The sequence below is a fragment of the Triturus cristatus genome, chromosome 3_2 (assembly GCF_964204655.1).
Source record: "Triturus cristatus chromosome 3_2, aTriCri1.1, whole genome shotgun sequence".
In the NCBI taxonomy this organism is placed as follows: domain Eukaryota; kingdom Metazoa; phylum Chordata; class Amphibia; order Caudata; family Salamandridae; genus Triturus; species Triturus cristatus.
In genome coordinates, this window is record NC_140584.1 from 931572241 (window position 1) to 931592655 (window position 20415).

The following is a 20415-nucleotide window of genomic DNA, read 5'->3' on the forward strand; positions in this document are numbered from 1 at the left end:
ATGAGACAGTGGTGCAAACATAGTAAACAAAATAATTTGAAAGTTTCAACCAGCCACTAAATAAGATTGACAAATCATTTGTATCTACTAGGTATTCAGCCTCCATAAATATTGAAGGTAATCCTTTTCTTACCAATACCCGTGCTTACAAAAAACCTTTTTCCACCTGCTCCCACTTGATCTAACTCTCTAGATCCATTCATATTAATGTCTGTGTAAAGGGCAATCCTTCCTCCATATTAATCTCCTAGCCGTTGGACTGCTCCTATACCTTTCTATTGCTCCTATACCTTTCTATTGCTCCTCTATTTGTCAATCCCTTTATCCACTTAAATACCTCCAAGAACACTTTTCTGGGCCATCTTCTCTCTGCATGACTAAACCTTCTTCAATGGCATTTCCTGCCACTAATTCACTTTTTAACCCAGACATTTGCTTCACTCCAGCACATCCCTAACAGAATGGGATCAACCACCACTTTAACCAGAAGTCTGCCTGAAATATTATACATTATTAGCAACAGCTATTGATCAATGCTACTATTACACATCTCCCACTTCTTGAATGCCATGTGATGATGGCCTCCCATGGTCGACACTTCAGGGTCGGCTATAAAAGCCATGTACGTTTTTTCATCTTTAAGTCAACAGGGCTTACTACAACTTGGACTCTGCCATGTGACTGGGAAAAGAAGACCTCTGTATGTTACTTCAAGCTGCACAGTGCCTAACAAAGATCATGCTACTTTACAACTTATCCAACTGCCTTCAAGGCAGCACTCAAGACCCACCTCCCACTTTGTGAAAATCCCACATTCTCAGTCTGCCAATATCGGAGCCACCTTCATTGGTGGAGCTTCGAATCTTGTCCTAGTTTGAATATAGTATTCCTGGATTTTCAAAAAGGTATTGTGCCACTTTTCTGTGGTTGCTTGTACAACCATCCATTTAGGTTCTGTGTACATTGTATCTACAAAACAATATTTTAGAAAATCTATTAAAGGTGAGCATTGATAAGTGTTGCAATGCATCCAGTAGTTTATACTATTTCAAAATGTGCTCTGTGAAGAAACTGTTTATCGCAGCACTGTACGCTTATTTTTTATACTTGGAGCCTATACTGCAGAAAAGGTGAATTTAACCCTTCAGTAGTAAAATTATTAACTGAAGGTAATCTACTTTACTGAAAAAGCCAATTGTTTTTGTCCTAAGAATGTTTTAATTGAAACACATTTACATCCTATTGGTATTCAAAAAATGATCTGACTCAATATGCTTATTCTTTTTCCTAGCTGGTGTGCGAATGGTCTATCCAGCATGCTTTGTTCTAGTTCCTCAGATGGACATCCCTACTCAAAGTTCTATGGGATCATCTCATTGTGCAACTACCTGTTTGGGTGCCCACCAAGTGCCTGCCTCTACTAGAGATCCTGCCATGTCTTCAGTAACATTGACTCCTCCTACGTCACCTGAAGAAGTTGTGCCAGGTGCAGTACAAATTTGTGTTTACTTAACCTGAATTATGTTGTAGGTGCCTTCTTGAATGAGAACGCTATCCACAGTCCTCTAGAACATTAAAATGAATGGCCTCTTTCTTGATTTTGCATCTGAGTAATCGTTTAATTCCAACTCTGTAAGGTTGTAAGTGTTTAATTGTGTTGTATTTATTGATTGTAATATCCTTCCGGTGGAGTGGCGTGGAGGCAAATTTGAGTTTCAGCACTCTTCTTGTGAGCTATAGTCACAAAAATGGGAGACTGCATTAGTGCAGTAGTTGCGAGCTGTTTTGATTGCAGGTCAGCAATAACTGGATTACTGACTTTAGGCTTGTGGACCATTCTCACTGTACCTTTACTTTCTCTACGATAATGCCCTAACAGTAAAACCTGGTGTGGAGTTGTGTGGAGAGAATTTCTAGCTGTAGTTTATTTGCCTGGGATTCCCCACAGACTCTGCCGCTTGTGTAACCTTGTTACCCACATCATGGTTAGATGTTCATTGCAGAATGCCTTTATTCCTTGAAGCCCCACAGTGACTCTTTCCTAAAATCAGTGCATTTCAGGTTTATCCATCCACATCTCTTACTTGGACCTGGCACACCCATCTAGCACCTCTTCCTCAGTCTTGGTTCATGTGCTAGTGCATGAGATGTTCTAGTTCTCCAGTATTGGGGTGTCTTTCATAGATTCACATGCTTGAATATTCCCCGTCGTCTGAGTGGGAGTCCCACGGTAAATGATATAGCAATATATACAGTAATAATATATACGTAATCATATAAAACAGATATAAATAGGTGATAAGCATCAAGAATGTCCCTATATGAAATCTCCATAGATACATGGAGAGAGAAAAAAGACATTCGCAGTCTATCTCTGTCATTATGTTGGTCCAAACTACGGCCAATCAGGCGCCAGCTCCTCTCTAGAACCTTCTCCTCAGAGCTCCTCACCTCAGATTTTCTACCACACGTCGTGTGAAAGGGAGTCTCCCTGAGCTCTGCTCAGTTTTCTCTTCAGCATGTCTTCAAGTAAGAAGTCTTTGTTTAGAGCTTGTTCCTCTTGTGGAAAGCTGCGCTTATATTCAGAAGATCCACACAGTAAGTGTATTTACTGTCTTTACCCTGACCACGAAGTGGGTAAATGTAAATTCTGTAGAACTTTTTCTACAAAGACTCTTAAAGACAGGGAAGGTCGTCTCTTGTTGTGGCTCCAGAGACTGAAAGATAAGGATGACGTGGTTTCTGAAGTAGAAAGCCTTACTTCTGGCCGTTCCCTCACAACCTCAAAACGCAGTAGTGTTCAAGATCTACCTTCTCCTTTCATTAAGAAGAAGAGAATGTCTCTTTCTATGACATCTGCCATGTCTTCATCCATGACTACTGCGTTATCGCCCACGAGACCTAGTTCTCAGGCTGTTGAGGCATCGACTTCCCTGATTTCAGGCAAGAAATTGGCTTCGTCGACGAGACCTCCGACGAAATCCGCCGTTTCCTGCTCGTCGACGGTGACTCTGACGACGACGGCGTCAGCATCGAAGTCGACGACGGCGGTCCCGTCGACGTTATCGTCGACGATGAGTATCAGTACAATAAAAACTGTATCATCAGTGTTGCCTATTGCATCGTCGTCGACAAAGAAGGAAAAGATCTTGTCGACGCTAACATCATCGTCGTCAAACTGCAAAATTTGCCTCGTCTACGCTTACGTCGTCGATTGATTCGTCGACGAGTGCTCCGTCGACGAAGAAAAAGAAGATCTCGTCGTCGTCGACGACCGTCCCGTCGACAACAGTCCCGTCGACGATGGCCCCGTCGACGTTGGTTCCGTCGACGATTCCGTCTGCGAAGATGTCGACAGTGGCTCCTGTACTTCCGATCCCGGCGACGGCAGTCTCGTTGATGAAGAAAGATTAAGAAGGTCTCAAAATCGTCTTTGACACCAGCAACGACAATTTCTGCGCAGAGGTCAGTAGATACACAAAGTTCTTCCGCGCCTTCAACGACTACTTCGTCCTTTGCCTCTGTACCTTTGTTGCCATTGCCACCAAGTAGCCAACAGGATATGGTAAATTAGGTCATACCCTTGGATGATTCTCAACTTCCTTCACCTTTGTTCGCAACTGATTCCGATCACGATTCAGGAGAAGGTCTACCTGAATCTTTCGGTACAGCACACAGTCCATCGGATTTGATAATAAAATGCCAGGAGGAAAGTGATGATGAGGATGAACAGTTTTATCAGGAAGAAATTCCTATGGAAGGACAGACTGCGACGTTACCCTTGTCGCTTATTACAAATCTTCAACTCATGTTGGATGATTATAATCGGCGTTTTCCTCTATCACCCCAAGAGTCTATAGTTCCTGCTGTTCCAGTGGTTCCAACACCTGTGTCGGCGCCAGTGCCAGTTATAACGCCTTCAGTTCCGCTGATACAATCATCAGCTCGGACATTGACTCAACATGACAATGAAGACGAAGTTCCTCAAGACAAGGAAGATGGTGAGATCCTGGATGATGGTGGCGATGGTGGTGATGATGATGATGATATGGCGGAGTGGGATGACTACCATGCCCAAACACCATCTCCCTCTCCAATGGTACCAGGAGACTCACCACCAGTTGACATTGCAAGTTTTCACCAGTTGATGGATAGAGCCGCCCAACGGTTCAAATTAACTACAGAACATAAAGAAGAGGATTGTTTTCTGTATGATTTTTAAAATCAACCTTTCAAGCAGACGCATACAATCCCTATTATTGAGTTTATTTGGGATGAAGGTAAAAAGATAATGAAAACACCAAATAGCCTTCCGGCACAGTTACCTAGGTTGGAGAAGAAGTACAAGCCGCCAGTAGGAGCTCCAGCGTGCCTCACTGGTCAGTCAAAACCAGATTCGGTAATCACACAAGCAGCGCAACGTCGGGCTAGAAACCCTGTATCTACAATCACTGCACCACCTGATGGTGATGGACGTCGCTTGGATGCCATAGGGCGAAAATTTTCATCGATGGCTTCCACCACTGTAAGAGCGGCCAATGCCTTAGCCATTTTAGGTCTTTACGACCGGCAACTATGGGCGGATATATCTGCTTTAGTTGAAATGCTACCTGAGGCATCCAAGAATGAAGCTGTGAAGCTACTTCAAGAAGGACAGAGAACATCTGAAGAAATAATTGACTGTGCAGTTGACATCGCTTGTACAGGTTTCCGTCAACTCGCTGGAGTAGCGGTATTGCGCAGGCAAGGTTGGTTGAGCTCGACATCTTTTCGCCAGGAGGTGCAGGCGAAAATATTGGATATGGCATACGACGGAGAATCTTTATTCGGAGATCATGTGGATGAAGCTCTCCAATCGATCAAAAAAGATACAGAAACTGCTCGCTCTCTCGGTACGCTGCAATTTAGGAAACAGCCCTTTCGGGGTGGACGCGGCACCTCCTCTAATTTTCGGAGAGGAAGCCATCAATATCGACCATACAACCAGGGTTCCAATCGTTATACCTACAATCAACAGCAATCCTCTCGGCAGCAGTCTCCCAAGACTTTCAGAGGGAAATCCTCGTACAGAGGTTCCACTTATAAAAGACAATGACTTACATCAGTCCCAGAAAATTGGAGGTCGAATCTCACTGTGCTGTTCTCAATGGTCCTCCATAACAAAGGACCGTTGGGTTCTGGACATTGTAGAAAAAGGTCACACGTTAGAGTTCATCGAATTTCCCCCACCCACGCCACCGCCGGCTCATATCAAATAACTTTTTCATCAAGTTCAACTTTTAATACGCAAAGGAGCCATAGAGGTAGTACCAAGATCTCAAAGAGGGAGAGGATTTTATTCCCGATTCTTCCTTATCACCAAAAAGAACGGGGAATGGAGGCCAATACTAGATTTAAGGGCTCTCAACAAATATATTTAAAGAAACAATCCTTTCGTATGTTAACGCTTGTAGAGATCTTGCGATTACTTTCAAAGGGAGATTTCATGGCAACAATCGACCTCCAAGACACACATTTTCATATCCCCATACTACATCGACATCGGAAATTTCTACGCTTTCGAGTCGGTCAAAAGGATTTCCAGTTCAAGGTATTACCTTTCGGACTACGATCAGCCCCTAGAGTGTTTACGTAAGTGCTCGCTCCTGTGGTAGCTTTCTTACGTCTCCAGGGTGTTCAAATCTTCCCATACCTGGACGACTGTCTCCTAAAATCGCAATCGGAAACTCAACTTCTACGGGACACACGTCTTTGTCAAGAGGTGTTTCGCTCCTTAGGACTATCCATAAATTCCATAAAGTCCCGACTACTCATCTCATCGCAAGGAATTTCTAGGAGCAACATTGGATACAGTGTCAACAAAGGTGTTTCTCTCCCAAGACCGTCTACAAAGGATTCTTCGATTGGTGTCCCTTATACGATCAAAAAGGTCCGTTTCTGTAAGACTATTAAAGTCATTTATAGGGATGGCGTCATCGTGTATTGCTTTGATCCCTCATTGCAGATTAAAGACACGCCCCATCCAAGAAGAACTAGACATCCAATGGCGTCAAGTTACTGGCTCGTTCAACGACGTTGTAAACGTCACAGACCGTATGAATTCGGCACTCAAATGGTGGACACAGCCATCAAATCTAACAAAAGGAATTTCATTTCTGTTGGTAGTACCAGACATGACCATAACAGACGCCTCTCTAGAAGGATGGGGTGCTCATCTGGAGGATTTGTCAATAAAGGGGAAGTGGACGATATGTCAAAAAACCTGGCACATCAACAGGTTGGAGCTCTTGGCTATAATTCTAGCTCTCAAGTCGTTCCTTCCTTTAATCCAAGGAGAAACAGTCCTAATACAGACGGACAATACAACCTGCATGCACTACATCAACAAGCAGGGCGGAACAAAATCTCCGAAACTGTCTCGACTAACTCAGTCGATCTGGGACTGGTCTCTCGACCATCGCATCACGATTGCAGCAGTTCATCTACCGGGGGTATCAAATATTCTGGCGGATTCCCTGAGCAGATCCTCCTCATCGACCCACGAATGGGAGCTACATCAACCAACTCTAGAGATGATATTTCGACGATGGGGTCGTTCACAGCTGGTTCTCTTTGCCACACCAGAGAACCAGAAATGCCGAGATTATGCAAGCTGGCATCCCCATCAAGGGTCACAGGGCAATGCCCTTTTGATGAACTGGTACAATCTGTTTGCCTACGCTTTTCCCCCAATCCCTCTCGTACCTCGTGTCCTGTGGAAGATGCGGAGGCAGCCCTGCCATCTACTTCTCATAGCCCCACGATGGCCTCGACAGGCATGGTTCTTGGAATTACTCCTACTTTCCCAATGCGAACCCATCCTTCTACATCCTCGGGCAGATCTACTTACAATGAGCAAGGGACAAGTTTGTCATCCGAATCCCTCATCACTGAGCTTATCAGCTTGGAACCTGAGCACTGTGAATTTGCCCATCTAGATATTCCACAGGACTGTAGAGACATCTTGGCTCAGGCGAGGGCTCCTTCTACGATGAAAACGTACAAATTAAAGTGGAGGAGATTCTGCCATTGGTGTGCATCTACTGGGGTTCATCCAATTCACTCTACACCAGAACAACTGCTACCGTTCTTCTTACAATTGGCTAAATCCGGACTTTCTCTTGCAACCTTGAGTTTTTCTGGCGGCAATTTCTCGTTTCCGTCAGGATGGTTCAACTTCCCTTTGCTCTTCAAGGATAATGCATCAATTCTTCAAAGGGTTGTTTCGTAAATTCCCACCTGTTAGACGCCCTCCTCCATTGTGGCACCTTAACATCGTGTTGGCACAATTAATGAGACCACCGTTCGAACCAATACACAAGGTCGATTTGAAGTATCTGACATGGAAGGTGGCTCTGCTTCTAGCACTAACGTCTTCACGTTGCGTCCGTGACATCCACGCTTTTACAATAAATCCTCCTTTCCTACAGTTCAAACCAGATTCTGTAGTACTGCGCACTAATCCAACATTCTTGCTTAAAGTGCCTTCAGACTTCCATATTAACGAACCAGTGATCTTAAAGACTTTCTTTGCTAAACCTCAAACTCCTGCGGAGCAACAATTACATTCCCTGGATGTGAAACGATGTTTAAAGTTCTACATCAGCAGAACAGCTTCTTTTCGAAGATCGGATCAGCTCTTCATAGCTTATGGGCGTTTTTACAAGGGACGTCCAGTTACAAAACCAACAATTGCACGTTGGGTGTCAGCAGCCATCGTCTTCTGCCATCAAAAGGCGAACAAGCCTTTGCAGTCACCAGTGAGGGCTCACTCCACTAGAGCAATGTCATCCTCAACCGCCTTATTTGCTGGAGTGCCTTTACATCAAATCTGCAGAGCAGCTACATGGTCGAGCAGACCTACTTTTACAAGACACTACTGTTTGGCGGCTTTAAACGAAGAGGATGCTGCAGTTGGGCAGGCAGTGCTTCGCAATCTTTTTAAATAAGGTGAGCCTCTTCCTTCCCTCCTCCATATTGTTTCCATTTACCTTTGAATAGTGGCTCATTTGCACTTATATAGATAGTGAATGATATCATATATATAAGCATGTTGATTGTCATTACGATTTCAGTTTAGTATGATTATGGAAACAATGCTAATTGTTACTGCTATCTATTCTATATTCAAGCATGTGAATCTATGAAAGACACCCCAATACTGGAGAAGAACAATTGTTACTTACCTGTAAACAGGTGGTTCTCCAGTATTGGTGTCTTTCATAGATTCACATGCGACCCTCCCTCCTCCCTTGAGAGGCTCTCTTCTCCTCATAAACTCTAAAGTCACTCTGGTGCTACGAAAATCTGAGGTGAGGAGCTCTGAGGAGAAGGTTCTAGAGAGGAGCTGGCGCCTGATTGGCCGTAGTTTGGACCAACATAATGACAGAGATAGACTGCGGATGTCTTTTTTCTCTCTCCATGTATCTCTATGGAGATTTCATATAGGGACATTCTTGATGCTTATCACCTATTTATATCTCTGTTTTATATGATTACGTATATATTATTACTGTATATATTGCTATATTATTTACCATGGGACTCCGACGACGGGGAATATTCAAGCATGTGAATCTATGAAAGACACCAATACTGGAGAACCACCTGTTTACAGGTAAGTAACAATTGTTCATCTCTACTGTTATCTTATGCTTGAAAATGCCCACAGTTCTATTCTGGCTACAGCCATAAATTATTCTCATTAAATAGAACTGGGTTGCCCTGTGCCCCTCAGAACCGGAGTATACAATTATAAACTACAAGTGATTTTGTTAGGTAAAAGCAATTCTTTACCAAGAACTGCGAACAATACTGTTCATTGAGCATTGATCTTCAGGGCCAAAGATTGATCCCTTTTCAGACAGAGAGAGCTTTTATCGGACCCTCTACATTAAAAAGAATATTTCAGCTCACGAAACACAAAAAGCAATTCCTTAATTCAATTTATTGTTCAGCTTTCCATAATACACAAAATACATACAATACATCAAATTATACTAACCTATATCACGTGTAAAAGCAAACATTCTCCGTGTTTACCCATACAAACATGAGACATGAAAAACCTGTACCGTCAAATGTCCCAAAAATGTAAGTTCAGAATATCCTTCTATTTTTCTTTTTTGCATTAGGATGGCTGATGCCGAACATAAGAGATTCACGTCTTCGTCATGAATATCTTGTGTCCGGCGTCAGCCATCCTACATATGAAAAAAGAAAAATAGAGGATATTCAGAACTTACATTTTTGGGACATTTTAGATTTTTTTTTCTTGTCCTGCTCAGACTTGTGTTGAGATTCGAAGGTCCATACCACTGATCCTAACAGGTTAGACATACTGTGGCAAAACATCTTCTCCAACAAATGGATAATCGGCACCCACCATGGATATTGCATAGAGCTGATAAAAGCACAACCAACCATACATCCAAATGTGAGTTGCTAAAGCAACAAGCACACATTGCAGAAGTAGCGGATCTCCTGCAAAAGGCAGCTATAAATAGTGCCAGTCTTAGAAATGGGGCAGGGAGTTTATTTGGTACATTTCCTAGTACCCAAGGCAGATTCGTCATTAAAGCGCACCCATGATCCCTGAACATGTAAATCAAAACCCAAAAATTCCAAATGACCACGCTGCAGGAGAACATCCCTCTCCTAAATAAAGGAGACTACATGACCGTGGACCTCAAGGATATGTACCTACACTTGCCAATGAACAAAAGGCACAAGTTTCTAAGATTCATATTCGACCAGGTCCATTACTGGTTCACAGTACTGCCTATTAAAATAATCTCTGTGGATCTTCACATAATGTCTTGCTGCCTTTAGCAGCCCACTCATGAAGAAGCGGGGATCCAAGTCTACTCCTACCTGAATGACTTGTTCATAAAGGCAAGGTCCTACCAGCAGTACAATGACATGGACAAAAGCCGTCCACGGTACCAGAAAAACAAAAAAACATCTTGGGCGCCACAGTGGAATCCCATTGGATAAACATCTTCCCAATACAGAGTACAGGCACTGACCGAACTAGTTTGCCTCTATCTGAAGGGGTGAGCTTTGACAGAGAAGACAGTGGGGAAACTCCAAGGGTTTCACCCCGAACCAAAATCACTTGGTGGTATGGCTCTTGAAGACATAGAATTTGGACACCTCTGACCATTCTGAACTGTTACTCCCAAAAATGAAAAGGTTTAGAAATTGCTGCACCAAAGACAAAGGCCCACAAACCATATCGGGGGACCCACAATCCTGAAATACCTTGTGCAACTGTTGGACGAAGGACTCTTATGCCACACTAAAGGTACTACTCCTATTGGATATTGTGGCCTATACAAGGAGTATGGTCGGAATACGTTTTACAGACACCAGTGATTTAAAGGTTTTTGGTAGGAGCAAAAATAATTGCATCAACTCCTACATGGAATCTCAATCTGGGAGTCGTGCAACTGATAAGACCACCCTTTTAACCCATCCACAGTTCTGGTCTACAATCTCTCACTTGGAAAACCACCTGCCTAGTGTCCATAACTTCACAACACAGTGATTGTACTGCAGGCACGAACTATGCAGGAATCATTAATTCAAATTCACGAAAAGTGGATGATAGTGAGAACTAATCCCAGATGTCTGGCCAAAGTTGTCTTTCTTCAATGTGTACCAAACAATAAAACTGCCTGGCTTCTTTCGGGGCCAAAAGTCATAAGGAGAATGCACCCTGGACACACTTGATGCCAGGAGGGTGGTGATGGTACTGCTTACAGGAAACGAAAGTAGGAGAAGCAACATGCTTTTTAGGTCTCGCCTGACCCAGCGCATGCGCTGGTCTGGCGAGACTTTTTGAGAGGGCTCCAAAAAGTGCTACCAGGCCAGCCTAGAGCTACAGTGCATGTGCGCGGGAGCCGCGCTTGACCCAGATTACTTTCACGGCCGCTTTGATGTTTGATCGCAATCACTTTCGCTTGTTTTAAGAGATGCTTTGACATCAAACTACTTCTGGGAATATATCCCCGCTGATGGAACAGAAGGTAACATGCAAATCTGCCGTAGAATCGTGTCCCCAACAATCAACGGCTAGCTGCCCAATCTTACTTGCTCTCTGTTTAAGAAAGTTACAATGCAATCGCCCATAGGTGGGCTGCCTACAGGCCAACTTTGCCTCAATGTAGATGAGGCTTTCTATTCTTGCCGGATGAGCTTTTGTGGGTCGTCTGCTAGGGACATTCCTTTTTAAGTTCAATGAGATTTTATTAAGGAATGAAAAGAGAAGAATCAATACACAATGTCAGCTATAAAGGGGAGGAGGGAAGGGAGAGGGAAAGAGAGGGGGGAGGAAGGGATAACAAATGCAAAATGTAAGAGATAAGAAAATTACAATAAAGCAGTAATCATGGGCAATAGAAAAGGAATCATAAAAGGCATAACCGTTATAAGTTAAACAGCAAATCGTTAAAAGAATAAAAACAAAACAATATGCTAGAGAATCTTGAATGTGAAAAGGGTATCATGGAGGTTTAGGAACTTCTTGTTGAGCAGGCATTGGACGGAAAGAACGGGCAGCACAGTTATTTAAATACAGCGTAATGGGAAGCCATAAGTCTGCACGTTTAGCTGCTAATTGAACAGGAAAAACAAAGGCAGTATCAAGTCTATGGTTGTGGCAAACATTATACCACCATGCTTTGAGGGAAATATGAGATGTATTTTTCCAATTAACAGTAATTTGTTGAAAAGCTACAGCCAATAATAAATCAACAATGCGAACATTCATATCTACAATATCCCAGCTAGAAGATAAGCTTCGTAAGAAGAGATGAGAGAGAGAAAAAGGAATACAAGTATGGAAAATAACATTAATTTGAGCCCACACCTGTAACCAAAAGTCATGCACATGTTTACAAAGGAGTAGCATGTGGAGTAAGGTAGCATTAGAGGTATCACACGACCAGCATAAATCTGGGGTGTTTGGAAAACGCTTATTTAGTGTAGAAGGCGTGAGGTAATCTGTTATAAATAAAAAATAAGGATTGTGTCAGGGAAGCCGCTCTGGAGGTTTTACGGAGTTTTGCCCATATCTTATCCCATATAGATATCGGCCAGTTTATTCCGAGATCCGATTCCCATTGATGTTCAACTTTGGATTTAGGTCTGGGCAGCTCATGCGTGTGGAGGTATTTATAAATAAGAGATGCCTTGGGGGTGTTACGTAGGAGAGAGTGGAGCTGAGAGCTAGGAACGTGTGAAACAAGGGGAGGTGAAGAGTTCGATATCTGATCGAAAGTCTCGAATAGCAGCTTTAAGTAAAAGATACTTGGGGGGAAAAAGGATGAGGGTAAACCAAAAGAACAACAAAGATCGGAAAAAGAGAAAAAGGTGGGACCAGAAAAAAGTTGCGAGATCCAAATCAAACCCCGGGCTCTCCAAGATTTCCAGTAAAAGGGCTTATTACTAATTAAAAGATATTTATTATGCCAAATGGTGGAGGAGAGGAAATCGTCAATGGTCAGAGGTGGATTAGGGGCAGCAGACAATAAGAGCTTGAGTGTACTTGTGAATAGGAGTGGGAAGCGAAGAGGGTTTGCGGGAGAAAGCAAGATATTCTGCAAAAGAAAACGGAGACAGGAGATTACGCTCAACCTTAACCCACAAAGGACAGGGAGAGGTGGGATCTTGCAGCCAGAGGGAGGCTTGACGTAACAAAAAGGCCTTCTGATAAGCAGGAAAATCAGGAAAGTTGACACCCCCTTCAGAAGCAGGGTGAATTAGTCTGGCAAGAGACATTCGGGATTTTTTTGAGTTCCATAAAAATGAGGATAATACTGAGTTAAACTTTTTAAAGAATCGCGATGGGATTGATACTGGAATGTTGGACAATGTATAAAGAATAATGGGGGAAATCATCATTTTAATAGTCTCCAGGCGACCCCACCATGACAGGTATAAAGGATGCCACCTTGCAGTGAGGTCCGCAATCTTTTGTGCGCATTTGGACATGCATAAAGAGACAGTGTCTGGAATGGAGGAAGTGATATATAACCCCAGATATTTAATATGAGAGGGACACCAAGTAAATTGGGAGACAGTAAAATCTTGTTTGAAAGTAAATTTAGTCAAGGGTAGGATCTCACACTTATCATGATTAAGCTTGTATCCAGAAATGGAGGAATAATTTCGGACTTCATCTAGGAAAGCGGGGATGGATTCTGCAGGATTGGAAAGAAAAAGTAAAATATCATCTGCATAAGCAGCGAGTTTAATTTGAGAATCTGGAAGCCATGGATAGCGGGATTCCGACGTAGTTTGGACAAAAAAGGTTCTAAAGCAAGGTTAAAAAGAAAGGGGGAAAGGGGGCAACCCTGACGGACGCCTCTGCCTAAATCAAAATAAGAAGAGATTTGACCATTTGCAAATACTGCAGCTCTAGGGTGTGAGTACAGCAGGGAGACCAAAGAAATGAATCTGGGTCCAAAACCAAACCAAGTGAGGGTGTGAAAAAGATAGCGCCACTCAACCCGATCAAACGCTTTTTCAGCGTCAAGGGCAACTGCTGCAAGGGATTGCTGACAGCGGGAAGATTTTGACAATATATTAAATAGGAGTCTTGTGTTATCCGTAATATGTCGACCTTTGACAAATCCGGACTGCTCTTCACCCAGAAGATCAGGGAGAAGGTGATCTAGTCGAATCGCCAATGCCTTAGCAAAAAGCTTGTAGTCAATATTGACTAAGGATATAGGCCTGTAGTTTTTACAATACTTAGCATCCTTCCCAGGTTTGGGTATCAAACAAATATGAGCATCTGAAAACGTCCCTGAGGAAGCACCTTGGGCAATAAAAGTATGAAGAAGGGAATGCAATCGTGGAATCAATAACTTAGAAAAATGAAGGTAAAATTCAACGGTAAAACCGTCTGGACCTGGAGCCTTGTTGAGTTTGAGAAGTTGCAAAGCAGTGAGCAATTCCTTTTGTGTGACGTCAGATTCTAAGGAGGAGAGGTCAAGAGGGAAATTGGCGGGTGTGTGGATGGTAGAAAAAAAGTGGGCAAGGGAACTGGGAGAGGGTTGAGTCCCCGGTGTGTACAAAGTCTCATAGAAACGTGAAAACTCAGCAAGAATGTCAGCATCCACATGTTTCAAATTATCATCAGTCATAAATAGATTCAATATTTAACTTATTATGCTTAATCTTCAAATAGTTAGCTAGGAGTTTCCCTGCTTTGTTCCTACCTCCATAAAATTTAGCAGTCGACTTCAGCAAATACAGGGAGGCATCTTCTGTAGATTTCTCATTGAATTTCATTTTTGCTGCAACAAGGGCCATCAAGCTATCAACAGAGTGGGATGTGAAATATGTATGTTCCAATCTCTTAATATCTGAAAGGAGGTTTTTGGTGTGCCATCGAGCAGTTTTACGCTTGTTTGCGACATAATTAATGATAAAGTCACGTGCCGCTGCTTTAAAGGCATCCCAAATAGTATGCTCCGGAAGGGTGGCGTCGTCATTAGTAAAAAAAAAATCGACAGAAAAGGAGGTGAAGGCAGCTGTGAACTTGAAATCGGCAAGGAGGGAGTTATTGAAGCGCCATCTTCTGGGACCAGCAATCTTAGGAAATACATCAACACATGTGAGAACAGGGGCATGGTCTGAAAGCAAAATCGGGCCAATCTCGGAGTGTAAAAGCGATTGAGTGAGATTGTGGCAAACAAAAATGTAATCCAATCGTGATTGGGAGCGGTGACAAGGAGAATAGAAAGTGTATTCCCGTAATTTTGGATTACATAGGCGCCAAGAGTCTACTAACTTCTGTTGTGAAATAGCATGACTAAATAGCTTGTGGGGTTTGTTAGGAGTATAGGGGGTCTTGGATGACCTATCAATAAAGGGATCCAACGGTTGGTTACAGTCTCCCGCCAAAATAAAATTGTGGTCCATAAATTTAGTTAGGAGTGGAGAGAAATTGGCCCAGAAAGAAGGTTCACCCGTGGTTGGGCCATAAACGTTAAGGAGAGAGATTGGAACACCCCCGAGTGATAGCTTGGCATAAACCCACCTGCCAAAAGCGTCCGATTCTTGGGTAAGAACCTGAAAGGGGAGAGATTTACGACAAAGGACTGCCACACCATTCCGTTTACCGTCACCCTGCGAGTAAAAGAGTTCGCCCACCCAACCACGTTTAAGTTTGACAGATTCAGTATCAGTTAAATGCGTTTCTTGGAGAAATGCAATATCAACGTTCAATTTGGCTAAGTGTGACAAAATCCTTTGGCGCTTAATCGGAGAATTAATACCCTTCACATTCCATGACAGTATATTTAATGACATAAAAGTAATCTCACAAAAAATGTGGAAAACATGAGTAATGAATAAAAAACCCATGAAAAGAAGAAAAGACATAAAGAGAGAAGAGAAAGTAGCGTGAAAATGTTGAAGAGAGGGAGGATAAAGGGCAAATAAGAGCATTTGTGTTATCAAGAAAGGACAAGTGTAAGGAAGGAGTACAAAAATTTAAGCAGAAAGCCAAAAGTAAGGAAACAGTTGAGAAACAAATGTATGTAAAGAGACAAAGGATACATTGCTTACACAAACTAAAAGTTCCGATCAGAGGTAGGAAGACAAGATGGATACAAATGAACAAAAATGAGAACAAGGGAAGAGAGAATAGGAAGGGATATAAGGAAAGAACAGCGGATGCACGGGGAAAACAATTGAGGGAGTAATGAAAAAACATACCTACAGAGGAAGGGTGCGAGAAAGGGTGGGGGAGGGAAGGAACCACATGGGTGAGGCAGCACATCCACGAGCAACGAAGCAGGGACCGGGAGACACCATTGAACACGAAAAAAATTCCTGTAAGACGAAAAAAGAAGAACAAAGAATTAAAGCATATTAGGGGATTATGACAAGACCAAAACTAACAAGTAGAACAAGGGACAGCATCATGTATAAACAATAGAACAATAGAACATCGGCCTAGTGGATAATTAGATAATCAGAAAAACTAAGGGCAACTGCAACCCAACAAGAGTCATGAAACAAGAACAAGATAGAGAGAGCCTTCAAATAGTCATATAAGCACTAGTCAACCAGGAGCAGAGGATGATGGTCCGGAGACATCCATGGTAGATGATTTGTGCTCATTGATGAAGCTTTGTAAACGCACAGGATCTTCATAGGTTGTAGTCTTATTATTATATGTAACTTTGAATAAACATGGGTGATAAAGGCCGTATCGTGCCCCCATCGCGCGCAGATCTTCTCTCAGGCTCAGAAAAACCTTGCGACGGTTGGCGGTGGCTTTAGCATAGTCCTGTGCAAAGAATAGGGATGAGCCAGACCAGGACAGATTCGGAGAGGATTTGGCCGCCGTCAGATCTAAATATTCCAAAAAATAGATGATGACCCCTCTGGGTCTCTGTGAGGAAGAAGCAGAAGAAGGTGGCCGACCCAATCTGTGAGCACGCTGAATATTGAGAGCCTTGTCCTGTGGCAGATGGAGGAGCTTGGGAAGAAACGTCTTGAAGAAAGCAATTGGGTCAGACCCTTCGAGTCCTTCAACTAGGCCATAAATACGAAGATTGTTGCGTCTGTTTCTGTTTTCTAACTGCTCTACTTGTTGTTGAAGATCCGAGACTTGAGATTTCAGGTTTGAGACAACAGAGGATGTTTCTTGGAACGACTGAACGGATTTTTCGATTGATGTGACCCTCGTCTCCATTTGTGACCAATTGTCCGTGAGAACTTGGAGCTTACTGTTTGTCTCTTCCATGAAAGGACGCAGGGATCTTATTTCCTCTAACAATAATTCCATGGACACTGGACCAGAGTGCTTTGGAGGTGAGAGGGAGTCCGACTTAAGCCTCTTCGTGTTAGATTTAGAGTTATCTGGCGAGTGCCTGGAAGGATGCATTGGCGTAACAGAGCCAGACGAGTTAAGAGAATCTTCCAGTTGTGAAAGAGCAGAGAAAACCTTGGAGTTCTTCAGAATCTGAGGTTTGGGTGGGCGAGATGAATGCAACATTGACTTGAGTCTGCCCATATGACAAAGCCGTGTAAAAGTTGACTCGTTAAAGGTCACAAAAAGCTAGAACAAAGAGAGCTCAGGAGAAGACACATCAGGAGTACGCAGGTGGCAAGTACGTCAAGCAGAGAAAGCAACCATCTCCACAATACTCAGACAGAAGAACCAACTGTGATGATGCCTAGATGCTGTTAGTGAGGCACTATATTGCAGAATGTCGATAACATCGCTTTGCGCAGTGCAGGATATTCTTAGGCAGATTAGCGAGATATGAAGCGAAATGACTTCTCACGTACTTCAAAGAAGCCTGCAACAGCTAATAACATTGATGATATAGAAACAGCCAGGCGTGCACTCGTGGCGAAGGCATGAGGGGATCCTAGTAGGGCGTTGATAATGTCATGTCTTGAAAAAGAGCTCAGCGGTAAATATGGGAGAGAAGGGCGCTTCATGAAGGAACATTGTTGAAATACAGTATGTGTGACTAGCGCTCCAAATAGAAGGTAAGCATTGCAAAAATCGATGTGGAGAGGAAGAATAATCAGGAAAGTGAAATGTGAGCCCCAAAGAATGTATAATATCGAGCGCTCACAGCACTGAGTTGACGAAGCAGTTACCTCAGGATAACACGCATTAATCTGCAAAGCTAAGATGGCCGCCGCATCGAGAGAATCCTGAGGGAGCTTTCAAGCGGCAATTTCAGCGTCGCGGAGACATGAAAGGGCTTCAGCCGACGTCAAGTGTGATCAGGGCATATTCCGACGCTCTCTCATCCGCTCGCCCCCAGGAATGGAAAGCAGGAACCGGTTGGTCTCACGGTGCCGCTCCGGAGCTTTACTCGGGCGCTGCTATCACTCGCGGGCGCCAAGCCACGCCCCTTCTGCTTGGGACATTCCTCTTCAGCCAAATCTAAATAGGTCAAACAAGGGGCAGATGCATATGGTTAAAACAATGTGGGGCAATGAAGAGCCATGTGGGAATAGTCATTAAGGCCTTGGCTGCATTTGCCCCAGTGTTTTTCAATCACATGGCTGCACTACAGGCTTTGTGGTAGGTCCTCTCACATTCCTCCATATTTCCACCTGTAAAGGTAAAAACATGTTTTTTAAAGCCAACTTGTTAATGGCACCTTGGTACGGCGTCTCTTCAATGCAAATGCCTTGTAAACAAATAATTGCCCAACGCAGGCACTGCTCCACAGCTAATGTTCAGAGTTTTAAGGGACATCCTGCTGAGGCTCCCCCCTTTGGACCTGTGTACCAGGATGCGTCTTCCTGTCCAATGTTTCTCAGAAGGATAAGGGGCTTGAAGAAAAATGCTGCAGGTTTCATCAACATTGGCGCATGAGCCCGCCAAGACACGCAAGGTCTGTACGTTTTGATAGATCATGCATTGGTTGCTGGGGCACAATGAAACGGTGGTGGATCCTTATTGTTTTGGGTCCCTCACTTCTGATAAACCAGGTGAACTACTTGGAGAGGAAGTGTGATCTTCATTCTTTTGTTGACTGCCAACTTTGCTCATTGTATGGTTTCCCAGGATTCTACTGAAGGTCGCATCTAGCTGGGTGGTCTTCCACATTTTTTCTTTCTCCTTTCCCTTTCAAAACCCTACTCCCATTCTGATCCTCTTATGACTTGTTCTTGTCTGCTTTACCCACTCTGAGCTTCTCCTTCTAGTAGGACCTGGAAATACTGCAATATTATATTTCGTTCCTATCGCAGTTGTGTTAAGATTATCTAGAGTGAGCACTGCCTCATTATCCAGTAGTCACTCTTCTACAAGTAAGTCGGTGTGTAAGAAATTTGGTTAATTACATGAGATTTTGGGAAAATTTTGTGAAACTATGCATTGTTATGCAAAATGCAAATCCCTTATTAACCACTATATCTTAGTGTAAAATGCACCTTCACATCAAATTTTGCTGCAAAGACACAGTTCCAGCTAAAACAAAATAGTGCAACAAAACACAATTGCTAACAACTAAAGTCATTAACGTTCTAGCTGTACAGGCTGTTCCTACGCTAGGTTTTTACCAAGAATGGCAGCTTAATAACACAACTGGTGTCATTTCAAGTAACAAACGTAATGCTAACTTCCCAAAATTACGTGAATTATACTGGTGAAATTTAAGTTGCACATGATTTAGGTGACCCGGCCCACTTGAGGAACTGCGTAGCTACAGGTGGCAAAATGATGGGACCAAAAGTTTATCCTCGTGTTCCTTAAGCTTCGACATCTGAGGCACAGAGGAAAGCCTGAGTCTCATGCAGAACTGGAGGGCTTATCTTCATTCTTAGTCAAAGCCTGAGCCAGTGGCGGCTCCTCCACAATGGCGGAGGAGCATCGCCCACTGTCTCAGAGCCAGCAGCTGCAAAATAAAATTATATTTTATTATGGTTTTTTATTTTTCAGCTGTTGGCTGAGCCACCATGTGCAGGGAAGGGCAGGGCCATTGGAGGGAGAAGGGGGAGAAGTGGGAGGTGCACTTTTAAGTGCGCATGTCAGTTTGGCTGGCTGTCTTAGCCCGGCCATACTGACATGCGCACATAGGTTTCTTCAGCCCAGCTGTGTTGCACAGCAGGGTTGGAGAAACAGCAGACTCCCTGTGCCTGAGCGAGTGTTAATCCAGCCCGCTCAGGCCAATCCCCACGCTGCTCTCATGCTTGAGAGCAGCTAGGGGTTTAGATGGGAAGTCAGTGATGCTGCCCTGGGGACTGCTGGGACCAGGGACTGGATGCAGAGGAGCGCGAGGTGGCCGGCAGCCCAAGGTAAGTCTTATTTTTTTTTGTATACAACCTTCCACCGTGCGCTCCCCCCCCCCCCCCCCCCCCCCACCACCCCGCACTGCCTTCACCACTATTTATCTGGGTCGGCTGCCGCTGGTCTGAGTGACAGCCTGTAACTTTGAATATAGACACCGCCACAGGTCAATTTTGCACAAGAGAAAGGTCTGAACTCCTCCATTGCCAAATGGTATGGCTTTCCATAGCTGGATGTGTTGTGCAGGCTTGTAGCATTCGCCACACAGAAGCACAAGCCTCAAAAACCACACAACCGTAAAAGAAATTGCTCCTGAGCTAGTGTTCAGAGCCTTGATTTAATATGTTGCAAAGAAGCTTTGTGATATTTGTACTATTTTCTAAGTATATGTACTTAGACATGAGTCTGATAAATGGAAGCCGTTTGACAATTATCTTGTTGCTCATAATGGGTGTAATAACTGATATTTATACGTTTCCCTCGTCTTCATAACTTGATTTTGCTCGTGAGAAAGTGTCACTCATAGTCGGTGAAATGTCACTCATAATTACAGTGAAGTTATGAAAATGTCACACGTGGCAATCTGAAACCTT

The 20415-nt window shown here is 43.5% G+C and overlaps 1 protein-coding gene across 1 annotated transcript in view; it reads left to right on the top strand.

The window, feature by feature from the left end:
* The window catches only part of MED13 (mediator complex subunit 13), a 1552815-nt gene that overhangs the window by 368278 nt on the left and 1164122 nt on the right, over nt 1-20415 (top strand). Inside the window, exon 6 of the mRNA XM_085649419.1 lies at nt 1292-1486. Coding sequence (XP_085505545.1) covers nt 1292-1486 — 195 coding nt within the window. The remainder of the gene's footprint in view (nt 1-1291; nt 1487-20415) is intronic.